Raw genomic sequence first — 13,960 nt, 5'->3', positions numbered from 1 at the left:
CCTGCCTTCTCTGCCTGAGTGCTCAGTGGTGGAAATGGAGAGATCTTGGGTTCTAAGAAAAATGTCCTTAAAGATCTGACAGTTCTGTTCCTTTTTCCCTAAGTGCAGTTTTCCAGAGGGTCCCATCCCATTATTTTAATTACTAAAATAACTAAAAGTTCAGGCTTCTAAAATTCAGAGTAGTAACTTCAACCTTTCTTTGGCCCCAAATCCCTGAGATCATGAATTCCACCAGGGCATGACCACTAGAGCCCAGACTGCCACCGATTCTGACCTCTCCAGTTAGTTAATCTGTGTCAGTAAGTAGCAGGTGCAGTAGCACTTCTCTGACACCTGGAGTAAGAAATTATCCTTGATGCTGTCCAGGAGTCTCCTGGACTGCTTCCATCTTGCCGAGCTGCTTTTGTAGCAGATGTCAGGGACTGTCCTGACAAGTCCCTGCAGCTGGATCAGAACCTACCAGAGTGATGCTCCCTGCAGGTTAACTAGGAAAGTTTTGTCAACAGGGTTCCCTCAATTGAGTGATGGGTAATAAACACAAGCCATGAGATTTTATTTATTGGCTTGGCTTCTGATTTTCAACCACAAGCTCTTGACCTGTTCATCACCGTTTTTCAAAGATGAGTTTGTGCAATCAAGTCCAAGAAGAGGGAAAATTGTCTGTCCCCCTTTCCTTGCCTGTCCCTTCTGAACAGTTTGTAGTTGTTAATTGGAATGCTCCAGTCATGTGATTTGTCTCACCAAATTTCAGCATTTGTGATTAGATCATAGCTTTCCATTTGCACAGTCACTTCCAATTCTTCTGATGCACCCATGCTACATATGCTAATGTACAGGCATTTCAGCTGGTATATCAACTGTGTAAGCATTTTAGATTAAAAAGCTGTAGTTCTTTCAAGGCGTTTCACAGGTGTTCCCCTGTCAGTTTTTAATTCATCAGCAGCCCCTGACTCTTCTTTGTTAATCAAAACTCCATCCTCTTCCCGCTCTAAATCTACTTGGTTCCACCCTTGAAGAAAAAAGTACTGTTCAAGGTCCTCCAGAAAGACTGCAGATACAGCACAAGCTTTGCATTCCAGTCCTCCTTTCTTAATAAACTTTCAGTCTGGAGTTTCTCTCCACAGAGATTTGCACTGATAACCTACAACTGCGTGGATCAATTTCTCTGTAAAGTCTATTCACTTGGGAGGGCATGCTCTTCTTAAGTAGAAAGGGGCTTGGATTTCTGCAAATTCTTTAGTCATTAATTTCCTTCTCAGTATACTTTGGAAAAATGTTAAAGCATCCAGAACTCCTCTGGATACATCAAGGATTAACCTTATATTTCTATTCAAGAATAAACTCCTGGAAGAAATATTTATTTTTATTGCTTATGTCATCCAAGGTAACTTACAAGGAACTGATAGCCTGTACAGCTTCAAAAGGCAGTTAAGCTTCATCTTTAGGAAGAATGTGCAGGTACATCTTGGGAGCAGGAGATTAGTCATGTTTTTTATGTCTTGTTTATAAAGCAGAAGAAGTCTTATTAAGCCTATATAGATACTTCATTGTAAGAAAAAAAAGCATTTTCAAGAGACCAGTGTTCATGTTCAGAAATAATTATTCCTTTAGACAGAGTAATTCACTTTGCAGAGATACATGGCATTTGACATTTCTTTGTTTTTGACAGGAAAAAGTGGCCCTGAATGCAAGCACTGTAGGGCTGATCCAGATAAGGAGTGCCGGTTTTGTTCGTGTTACTTGTGTGGTGGCAAACAGGATGCTCACATGCAACTCCTGTGTGATGAATGTAATATGGCTTATCATATATACTGCCTGAACCCTCCTTTAAGCAAGATACCAGAAGATGAAGACTGGTAAATATACAAGGATGATTTACTTACCTATATTGACATTCTATACATGGTACCTTTTTGATATTTGCACCTCATGAAAGAAAATACTGAAGATGTTTTAAATTCTGAGGTGTTTCCATTCATCTACTTAATATAAGACTTATGTTTTCTGCCAAGATAATTCTTTTAAATCATTCACAATGGATTAGTAGTAAGCTTTAAGGCCATTATAAAATCTCAAGACTGGTATGTTCATTTTATTCATTATGGTCATTATGATCTTCTGGGATATTACCTGATCTGATTGTATTTATCGACAGTTGTTATTCTTCAGCCTTTTCATTTTTTAAAAGCTACACTGCTTGAGCAATTCTTTATGCTCATGCTTCTCTGTCCCTTCATCCTCTGTCCCTGCTGCTGCCCCTGTGCTCTACTACATTCATTTTTCATGCTATGGAAGGACCACCACATTGCTACTCTTCATTTCTTATGTAATTACTCTTATGTCTTTATTAGTTGTCTACAATTTACACTGTTTGTATTTAGCACCTGCCTATGACTTGAGATGTTAATCCTTTATAAATAAACAGAAGTTTATTCTAATAAAGTTTTCCATAGACTTCATTAAATGTCTAAGATGTCTATGAATACATTACATGGAATCTCTTTGAGCCTTGTGAATATATATATTTTTGTAAAAAATCTGTGTAAATCCTTTGGAAGTTTTAACATTCTCTGTAAATTAATAACTCAATCTCCTACACCTTATTGGCTTTCATAATGTTTATTTATAATGCCTGATGGTCTGCCTGTTTTCTGGGGCAACTATCCTCACAGGAAAGAATTTCTTACTAAAATCTAAACTAGCTAGAAGGTGCCTGAAACCTTTTCTCCAGACCGAACAGCCCCAGCTCTCTCAGCCTGTCTTCATAGTAGAGGTGCTCCAGCACTCTGATCAACTTGGTGGCCCTTCTCTGGGCTCTTGACAACAGGTCCATATCTTTGTTGTGCTGGGTGCCCCAGAGCCGGATGCAGCACTGCAGGTGGGGTCTCACAAGACAGAGTAGAGGGGGGGAATCACGATCTCCCTTGACCTGCTGCCCACCCTGATTTGGATGCAGCCCAGGATGAAGGTTGGCTTTCTGGGCTGTGAGTGCCCATGGCTGGATCATGGTGAGCCTTTAGATCACAAACACCTTCTCCTCTCCAGAGCTAGTCATGGTCCATTCTCCAAATTATGAATTTCCAGAAGTTCAATTCGTATAATTAAAATTCATTGGAAAATGGCTGTCAAGCTTTTTAACTTGTTTTTGTTTATTGTGTAACTAAGAATAGGAGCCTTAAGATTTATATATGTAAGTAGATAGCTGCATCTGTGATTGAAGTCACAGGGTGGTAGAGGTACAATTGTGGGCCTGGCTTATGTGAACTAGTTTAGACATGCTTAGCGTCACCAGCCCTGTACTGTCTTAACGTTTGTCATTATGTAGAAGTGCATTTGCACCAGGCAGAGCAGCATCTCCTACCAAAGAAATTTGTGCCCTCCCTTCTTCCTGCATACTAGCAAAGAATCATGATTGTCTGATTCTTAATTTAGGAGCAGTTTGCTTTAGAATTGGGAATACTTCCATTTTGTGTTTTTAGAGCGTAAAATCTGGCAAACTCTATTCAGGGGTTAAGTCTTCAATTTGGGAAAGCATAAATTTATCTTGTGGAGATGAAGTCATTCTGTATGTGAAACAGCATTTAATAGTACCTACGAGATTCAGTTTAAAAGATATTAAGGTAATATTGTTATACTATCAAGAAACATGGAATTCACCATGTGACTTCACCTGGTTAATTCACCTTGTGAATTTGCATTATGTCATATTTGTTCTTTTAATTGGTCTTACATGCTTTTTCTTTAAGCAGTTGTAATACCTGTCAAAGCAATAACTTCAGCATCTTACATTATTTTTTTTAAATCTACATGGCTTCATTGTTTTCATGGTCAAACACCTTTATTGAGATAGTGAAATCTATTCCTGTGGACCTTAATCATTAATTCTTCTATTCATACCCGCATAAAAAACTTAATAAATCAAAACTAGCAGTAATAGTAATAGTAGTGGTAGTAGTAGTAGTAGTTTTTGTTTTCTGAATGAGGTTATCAATGTTAATGTAGATGAGGCTTCTTCTTGTGTATGGACCAAATCCAGCCTATGGGAGCCAGAAACAAGGACATGTCTGTATTGTTATTCCTGGACTGGGATAAGAATGTTGTTGGAAACAGCAGAATGACCACTGTTCTGCTTTTCTCTCTCTGCTGTGGTCAGTGTATACCAGCATCTCTGCTTTCCTACCAGAATGGATTTGTGTTAGTGTGAATGAGCCCCAACATTATATTCCAAATGGCTTCAGTGTTGTGGAGAAGTGAGTGTGTCTTTGTGTGTTTCTATATACATTATGTCATACCTTGGCTCTGTTTGACGTTCAGCAATCTGCAGTGAAATTTCTTGCACAACCAGCAAAAATAAAGGTAGACTGGGCAGGAGACAGAAATAGACCATGAGTACTGGTTAGCAGCATATTTTAATCTCAGCTATCTTCTTTACATGATGTAAATGAAGGAGGACTAAATGAAGAGACATTACAGGAGCCATGGGCACCTCTCATTAATCATGTGAGAAAAAATAGTTCTATGTTTTGCAACTAGCACTCTACCTTTAATGATACTGAAAAGCCCTTTTTAAAAAAAATTGACAATATTTGTTCATGTTGAGTTCATTTCTTAAGCTGTAGGCTTCAGCTGCTTAAGCCTGGTATATGCTTGCTAGCTTGAAACATTCAGTCAAAATAAACAAATAGACACTATTTTGGCTACCAGAAATGTATTGCCATTATTCTGAAGTTAATTGAGAATTTACTAAAACCTTTTTTTAGGTATTGTCCTTCCTGCAAAAATGATTCTAATGAAGTTGTAAAGGCTGGAGAAAAGCTCAAACAGAGTAAAAAGAAAGCAAAGATGCCATCTGCCAGTACTGAAAGCCAGAGAGACTGGGGAAAGGTAGAGTGTGTTTTAGAAATAGCTGTTACTCTGATTGTTCATGTATGTGCTACATCTATAATTTTGCTTACATATGCACTACACAAAATTCAGTACTGGGTTGCACAAACAACAAGACAATGTTAAATCCTGCCTGCTGTCTACCGGCAGTTAAAGCAGTGGAAGGATTATCAAGGTGACTAGAGGTAAAAACAACAACAACAACCGAAAAAAAAAAAAAAAAAAAAAAAAGAGAAAACCCCTAACTCCCCTCCCAAAACCTATAACCACATATTGCTTATTTAACATTCCTTTTAACAATTTTTAACATATTTTGAAATATGTGTTTGTTATAATAGACAGATTTCATGATCTCTGCATTGAATTTAAAAATATAAAATATTCTTCAATATGGGAATTCATTTGTCTGATTACTTTTGTCTGATGTATTTTTAGGGCATGGCCTGTGTTGGTCGCACTAAAGAATGCACTATTGTTCCTTCAAATCATTATGGGCCTATACCTGGTGTTCCTGTTGGGACAACCTGGAAATTCAGAGTTCAGGTATGTTATTTCAGTATTAGCTGTAGTTGAAGGAAGTAGGAATACTAATGAATGGGTTGGACACTAAAATAAATTCCAATCGAAAATTGCCATTTTCACCAGGACTAAGTAATGTAAATACATTATGATTCCAATATTGGAAGTGAATATTGAAGGTTGAACTATACTGATTTTATCATAGAACTTTTTAATACAACTTTTTACATACAATTTAATAAAAAGTCTGTTGGAATTATTATAAACATATTTCACATGTTAAAATCTCAAGTCAGATATTTAGTGAATAGAGTTATGTAATTTCTGAAGAGTTTTCTTCACATTAACTGATTATCCCATGAATGGGGTGTAGACTGCAGATTTTGAGAACATTATGTGTTATCACTGTGAAATGACTGTAGGTCAAATTGGTTTTGCTCATACGTAATGGATGTCCAAATCTGCTTTTAGGTTGATGAACAGCTTAAGCCTGTGCAAGTCTGTAGTGCTACTGAAATTCACTATACATTCAGCTTTTGGTGTTTTTTTCAACTGTCTCATTTTCTGTTTCAAATATTCCTTAGGCTCTGTGGTGAACTAGGTTTATGAAAAACTGGCAGAAAAATAATCCTGTCTGGAGTAGACTGGGGGCTAATTATCCCAGTCAATTTTACATTTTGATTATGTAAGCACAGTGCCAATACTCAACGAGGAGGAAAAAACAAAGCAGGGAGGAGGTACAGCTGCATTTTGTGCCAGTGCTGATTTTTTCTGGTTTTGTAGTGTCCAGCAAGCTACAAACTTCCTCCCTTTTGCTCCAGCTTGATCCAACTGAAATGATTTTTGGGTTATCTTTCATTATTTCATTGTTGTTTCTAGTAATGAAAATAAATACTTCTTTGTTTTCTAAATCACGTAGTTTTTTGTCTCTTGCATGTGTAAATGACTGGAATTGAATGTTTTCTATCATATTTGGAAGAATAAAACCAAGGGGTTTTAAACTGCTTGAGGAGGGGCAAGCCAAAAATCAAGCACCTCTTCTGATTTGTTTTATGAACTTTTCATCACTTGCTTTCTTTTTGTTGGGTGCCAGATTATATAAAGTCTAATAAGTAAGAGAGCTTTCTAAAATCACTTGGGTAAACTCAAAGTATCAAAATCAATTTTTATTTTCACTGCTTCAATAGTAATTGGAATTACTAGTTTTCCTTTTTATTATGAATTCTATTGGTAAGACAAAAGCTAATGTTTTCAAGTATTTCTAGTACTGGTAGGAAAAACCAACAGAATTAGAGTGCTGCTTTCATCAGAAAATCCATCAAAAATACTTCTTATAGATATAGTATATATATGTGTATACATGTGTGCATATATATATATATATATATATATATATACACTAAGCATCAAAAGACAATTACCATTTATGCATAATTAATTTATTTTGAGTACAAATTAAACACCTTGTCATTAAAAAAAAAATTGAAATTCTTTCCAGGTAAAAAGTTAAATTACACTTTTGTTTCTTATATGAACTAATTTTTTTATGACAAAATGAGATTGTCTCAGCAAATCTGTGAGAATTTAGTGACTGTATGAAAATTTAAAGACTTCTTTACTTCTGATTTGCATAGTTTTTTTATTACACAAACTCTCTTTTTCCCTAGAAGGAAATTGACTAAACTTACTGGAGAGAGCATCTAAAGAGCATCTTTGGCATGAATTCTTTATCAGTGTTCATCTTTGGGGTGAATCACCTACCAGAAACCTAAATTTAATTGATGAAACTTGAACATGAAAAGAAGGGAGGGAGGAATGAATTAAAGAATGCTTGATACAACAGGAAAGAGGAACGCAATAATGGGGCCTTTTTATTCAGCATACTCATAAATGGTCTGGAAAAATTGGCAAAAACCTGATAAAGTTAAGTGAGACTGCTAAGTTTTGGATAGCAAACATGGGCGAGGGAAGAGTTCTAAGTGTGTAATTTGTAATTGGCTTTCAGCTACTTATACTTCTTTTATTTAGCAAAGAGATATTCTTATAGCTAAATTTGAAAAATATGTCATTTTAATACTGATCAGAAAAATAAATCAAATACTAAATTATCATGAAATGAAGTCAGGAAAATAAAGTACATTATTATGAACAGCAACCAGGGAGTATTGTGCAAGGAAGTATTACTGTGTCCTTGCATGGTTTTCATACTGTGCACAGCTCTAATCTGATGTTAAAAAGTGCACTTTTGACTATCTGGATCTTTGATGTATTGTGTTATGAAATTTCAAGACTATAACAGAAGTATATAGACTCCCATGAAAGTTGCTTAGAACTGTAGACTAGGCAAAGCAGATCAGGAGTGCAAGAAGCAGAACAAGAAAAAGATGCAAAATCAAGTTCTGGAAGAAGATATGAAGGTAGAAAGAAGTAGTGTGATTGGTTTTATGCTGGAAGCCTTCATTCTACCAACACTGTTTTTATCTTAACATACTGAGAAAATGCATAATTTAATATATAATCTCATTTTATTTATAAGGCTTGTTTGTGGGGCTTTTCTATTAATCAGTAGTTTGAAACCATTATTAAATAAATTTTTGTGGGAGAGATGCTCCAGCAGACTCTAATGATGTTGCCAGATTAGGCTACAGCTGCAGCTTTCAGGTGGTGAAGCTGCAGATAACTTGAACATTTATTACCATAGAGTTATCCTGGTTGGAGAACTAGTCTATGATCCATTGGTGTTGCAATGGCTTCTTCTGTTTTCTTGAGCAGTCTGATAATATTCCTCTCCAGTGGTTACATTTTCAGTGTGTTACCTTACAAGTCCCTGACAAAATTATCTTTACACTGGGATCTTCCTAGGTTAAAAATTGTAAAATGCTTCCAAACTGGTAGATCTCCTTCTCCTTTAAATTGTTCTAAATGACTGTGCAAGTGGAGTATACAACTGAGTACAGTCTTATGTAGTGCTTATGGAAAAAATCTTGGAGATTTTCCCCAAAGAAGAAAGAGTCCATTGCCTTTTCCAGTGTCACCACTGTCCTACATTGTCTGCTGGTTTTCTGGGTGTTCTTCCTTTTAGCTTTTCTTCCTGAAGAAGCAGTGGAATTCTCACCTTTAATAGCAGTCTTGCATTAACTGTTGACACAAAAACCTCTGTACAATATTTTGAGCAGAAAATTGATTGTTGAAAGTGGTTGTAGGTGGCTGAGTCTTTTAAAAAATTGCTATAAACTGGCTTTTTTTCTGTTTCCAGGTGAGTGAAGCAGGTGTTCACAGGCCCCATGTTGGTGGAATCCATGGACGCAGTAATGACGGAGCTTATTCACTCGTACTAGCTGGGGGATTTGAAGATGAAGTGGTATGTCATTCATGCAAGCAATGGTCTTGCTGTTCTAATGCATCAAATGTCTGTGCATATAGAGTTGTATTTGGTGTTTAATCTAAGACTTACGTTTGTTCAGATATGACTGTGGAAAAAAATATCTAGCATTGATAAATTAAGTAGTTCTTAGTATTTTGGAGAGAAAAATCTTACCAAATCTTAAACAATGCTTATGCTCAGATCTACATTAAAGCAAAATGTCAGTTACTGGATTTGACATTGTTTAGGGTAGCTACATTTCAGTAAATTTTTTGGAGTCTGAATTGAGTGTGACATAAAATCTGATAGTGCAATTGTGTGCAAATAATATGTTATACGTTCTGCTTTTGTCACAATTTAATTACATTCTAAACAGTATTTCTAATTACGTGATAAATTTAATTTAATGAAGCAAGAATAAAAGATATGTGTTAGTTGATACTATGAAGTTCTGAAGTTTCTTGGCTCCTGCTAATAAGCACTTTCAGAACTTCTTAGCTTCCTCAGATTCTTTCTCAGAATCTTGATCCCTAAAGGTGCTGGGAAAAAATTCTACTTTGGTGTCAACATTTAAGTAGAGCAACAAAAGAAGTTAAGCAGCTAAACAGAAGACTAAATGCTTTTGATTTCCATCTTGTGGCGCTGTCCAACATTTATTTATGAAAACATTACAGTTTTTTCAATTAAATAATATTTACACAAGGTACATCCCTTCCTGCAGTTCCAGTCCTTCAGGTGGAATTTTGAATAAGCAACCTGTTTTTTTTTTTAAATGCCCATAGCTGTCAACCACAAGGAAAACGACACTGAAAAAAAAAAAGCATATGAATGAAATAGCATAGGAAGGTACTATATTCTATGCCAACAGCATCTACAAGGTGCTGCTGCTGCAGAGTATTGCTTTCTGAAGGAATATGTGTCTCTATTCGAACAAGTGGCATAAGAAGGTACTTGGAAGTTGGATATGGTGTCCTTAGTGTCTATCCCAGCCCAGGATCTCAGACCCTAAGAATACTGTTTCACAGGAGTTGTATCTGCTATGCTGGGATGCTGCAGACTCCTCTTTTTATTCTTTTTGGTGATACTGATGTCCCCTTAGGTGATACTGATGTCCCCTTATTTCTGAGGTGGTAATTATTTAATTCAAAATATTAGATAAATTTAATTGGATCCTTTGCATGCCTTTTCAATTCACCTAAGTGATGTTGTGACTATGTGGTTTTGTAGACACCTAAGCAATGTCATAGTCTGAAAGATATAAATACTTTTGAAAAGGCATAGTAGAATAGAAAGGTTGCAGATAATACTCTAAAAGCAGTTTTTTCTCTTTTCTAAACTAATAATACAAGGGGTCTTTTTTTCCCAGTTACATTACTGAGGTTAGTTTTTCTTCATCATGTGCCAGGTTTGTCTTCCAATTACTTCCATTTTCCCTATTTTTTTTGAAAAAGGTTGAGATTAAACTCCTGTAAGAACATGCACAGAAAAATTGAGTCCTGTAATTAAAAGTGTCCTAAGTACAGTATCTAATTAATTTGAGATGTGAAATTTGACATTTATTTATTTGAAATAAAATATACACACAAAAACCTCTGCTTACATCCATTCATTTTATTGTATGAGTACCAAAAAAGAGAGGTGACTCTTAATTGAATTTCAGTGGTGCAACAAAGATGCTTGTGTGTAAACTTTTATAAAAATAAATTCATTTTGGAGGTGTATTACACTGTTCATAAACTTTATGTAGTATTTAGGCACACTGATAATGTGTGCCATCTTAATGCACTTCCTATTGCTTTAAATCAGCAAAGCCACACTGGGGTAAAGTAATTACAATGTACATTGCAGGAAACTGAGTTAACTGTCTAGCTTTCAGATCATGACATTTTTATGCCATGCCTGTAGAAACTTATAATCCTAGAGACCCAGAATTTTGTCCAGTTTTACTGAAGTTCAGATGTTCTGCATGTATTGGAGTGCTCATTAATAACAAGTTTTATCAGTTCTGTCAGATCTACCCTCAAGATTGAGAACAGGTATAGTCATAGCTTATAAAATGAGCTTTGGGTGAAATTGTTTGGTACATGACGTTTTATCTTCATTTCTAACTACATGCACATAAAATAATTTTACATTAATCTCTCTCCTAAAAATGGGTAACTTTGAATTCTAGTGACAAGTTACATGGCTTACTTATAGTTAGCTATTATTTTGAATATGCTAATGTTGCTAATCTCTTTGATAGTATTCCTTTGATAGTAATCATAATAGGAGCATTACCTGAAGAAATTGAGAAGTCTTTCAGTAATTTATACTCTAAGAACAGATTAACATTTACCCACTAGATACTGGAAATTTGCACTGATTGTGCAATCACAGTGTTCATGATCAATGTATTCTGATTTGTCTGTTCATCAGATCAAGCAACTGAAGAAGTTTAACTTTTGTTTTGAAAACTTCCCCTCTTATTTTGTGCCATTGTTTTTATGTATCAAGTTGAAACTGCTTTTTATTGTCAAAAGTCCCAAGATTCATATTTCTGCTGGGTTGAGGTAGTGTTGTAAAGATGGTAAATTAATTGTGTGGTGTGCTCCACTTTAATCTAAACAAAGATTGTTTCTTCTGTAAGTGTTGTTTTGCATAGGATCATATGGGAGATCTCTGAACTGAGATTCGGGATCTCTTGGAGAATAATACCTGATGTGAGCAGTTGCATCTTCTTGTAAAAGATTCTGAGACTACAGAAGATAATGACTGTAATGACTCAAAAGGGACCCCAGGCAATATACTCATTGTTTAGGTTTGTTGATATTTTATACCAAAACCATTCACATTCCATGCCTGGAATGTACCATTCATAATCTACTTAATGAAATGAATGTCTAATATGAAATGCATGTCTTTTAGATTTTAAATGTGTTGCTTTAACTAGAATTATAGTAGGCTAATTAAATTAGTCATACAGATTGCAGGATTTTTTTCCCTCAAAAAACCAAATGAATTTTGGATTTCCAGCTGATAGCCAAAGATAACCGTAATTTTAAAATGCTGTCTCTAAAAGCTTTTATATCTCCTAAGTAAAATCCCTCTACAGGAAAGTGTCTTTGACCTGAAAAGACTTTGGCGAACCTGGTTCCAAGTGAGAACGGAGTTTTAGTGGAACAAAAGATAATGAATCCACACTAGGAAGCCTGAATTGTTTACGTATTAATGTTCAGTTTAAAAGCGTGGTAATCCACCATTTTTGGGCACTGCATAGAAAGGAGTAAGAAAAACCTCAGAAAGGAATTTACATACAGTAGTTAACTCGGACTTTGATATTTTAAAATGTTGCCCTACTTCCATCGTCAGTTAGCCACCTTCTGCTGTTTCCTGCTATGAAGCTGTCTTTCTTTCTGTTCAGACATTTAGTGAACACTAAAATGGTGAAATTGTTTCTTTGTGGTGGAATGTGCTGTGAAACTGCCAGGTTCTTGCTATCAGGGGCAATTGTGGGGAAGACTCAGCAAGAACAATTATGATGTATTCAGGCTCTGCACTTAATGCAAGGGATTCTTATTGATTTACAAATGAAATTTGTACTTTAGCCCTTCCTTTTCAATTGGCACCTTTTACTGCAGTGTTAAACCATGAAAATATCAAAAATAAATCACACAATGGGCAGATAGGACAATTCTGTCGGCACTTTATGGTAGTTATTATTCATTATAGTTTAATGAAGATGAATGATGACATGATTCAGTTTCAGATATCTCTACTACTGGGGAAAGAAAATGCTCTCAAATGTAATTGCTTGATAGTTAATAATTGACTTGGATTTTAAAACCTCATTTAAAGAGGCTTAGTGCAGTTTTATTTTACTATATCATATAATCAAACTGACCTTTTGTTCATTGCACTTTACTGAGGTCAAATTGATAAGGGATTGATGAATTGATGATATTTGGGAATTTCTTTTACCAAGAAAGCCAATAAACATTTTTTGTTGTTCAAACTGAAGGTTGGAACTCATCTAGAAAATCTGATTGTGTTTGTAATAGCCTATTACTGATAAATACAATTTTTGCATTATCTGTTGGAACCAAACTTTGAAATCTGAGCATAAAAGCTCAGATTTAACAGAGATGTTAATGGAGAGAGAAAATAATTGAGACCTCTCTTGAGACAGTTAATATTCTAGTAACTTTAAGTAGCTAATGTCCCTGTCAGCTGGTGCATAAAAGTAATCCACAGAAGTAATGCAGTCAAATGATTCAATGGAATTCAAAGTCTTACTTCCTTCATTCTACATTATTTCTCTGTTAGACTTACAGCTGATTATATAACAATGTTGAGCAGTGGAGTATGATTTAATGCAACAGACTGATTGCTTGTACTGGCTGTCTGAGGCTGACTGGCTTTAGTACTAGAGCTTCAGGCTTGTCTTCCACTTATGTGCTTCAGTATGAGATGCTGGGTCAGTGCTACTGTGGCTGAAGTTCACTTGCCCTATAATGTCATCAAACTTCACAAACAGGACAGTTAAGAAATAACTTTATGGACACAACATAAGAAAAAGGGACATACAGGAGGTATTAAGAGAAGACAGAGTAACAAATACTTACTAGCTGTTGAAAGACAGTTTTGGTGCAAGGAAGTGGAATTAAGCTGTGGAAAACAGAAGAGAAGTGGCAGAATTATGTATTTAAGAAAATGGGAAGAATGTAGGAAGAAGGGAAGGGAAAAGATAAGACTGTTTTGATGGGCTTTTTGACAGCTACTTTTTTTGTTCAATGAGAACATATAGACATAAATAACTCCTTTTACCATACGTTTTCTTTAACTGTTGACCCATTGTCTTCAGTTCTGCTTTTTGATCCTCTTCAGACAAAAATAGCTTTATCAATCTCTTCCTGGCTCTCAGTTAAAAGTTGTTGTAGGTGATTGGGAGATCCTGTATTATCTATAGATAGAACTCAAAGCTGTTGAGAGATTGTTTTGATGAGTCAATACTCTCTAATAGTCCCAAATAATAAGCTGTGAATATTCCTGTAATACTTCACTTTAAAAGTAAAACACCATAAGCCAAATGAAAGTAGGTACTGTGGGTGTCTAAGTATGTCTCTGGAGTACCAGTGTCCCTATTTCACTCCTGCTTGTTGTACGCACATTCATATCCACATTTAATCCACGCTTTAGACACTTGGTCTGTGC

The 13,960-nt window shown here is 35.5% G+C and overlaps 1 protein-coding gene across 3 annotated transcripts in view; it reads left to right on the top strand.

The window, feature by feature from the left end:
- Positions 1–13,960, top strand: part of UHRF2 (ubiquitin like with PHD and ring finger domains 2) — an 82,137-nt gene that overhangs the window by 56,141 nt on the left and 12,036 nt on the right. For all 3 annotated transcript variants that reach the window (XM_059492886.1, XM_059492885.1, XM_059492887.1), the window contains 4 exons: positions 1,670–1,856; positions 4,761–4,884; positions 5,320–5,427; positions 8,660–8,764. In XM_059492886.1, the coding sequence (XP_059348869.1) occupies positions 1,670–1,856; positions 4,761–4,884; positions 5,320–5,427; positions 8,660–8,764 (524 nt within the window). The remainder of the gene's footprint in view (positions 1–1,669; positions 1,857–4,760; positions 4,885–5,319; positions 5,428–8,659; positions 8,765–13,960) is intronic.

The sequence above is a fragment of the Ammospiza nelsoni genome, chromosome Z (assembly GCF_027579445.1).
Source record: "Ammospiza nelsoni isolate bAmmNel1 chromosome Z, bAmmNel1.pri, whole genome shotgun sequence".
Classification (NCBI taxonomy): domain Eukaryota; kingdom Metazoa; phylum Chordata; class Aves; order Passeriformes; family Passerellidae; genus Ammospiza; species Ammospiza nelsoni.
Note: the sequence above shows the minus strand (reverse complement) of the source record. Positions and strands in the feature narration are given on the sequence as shown.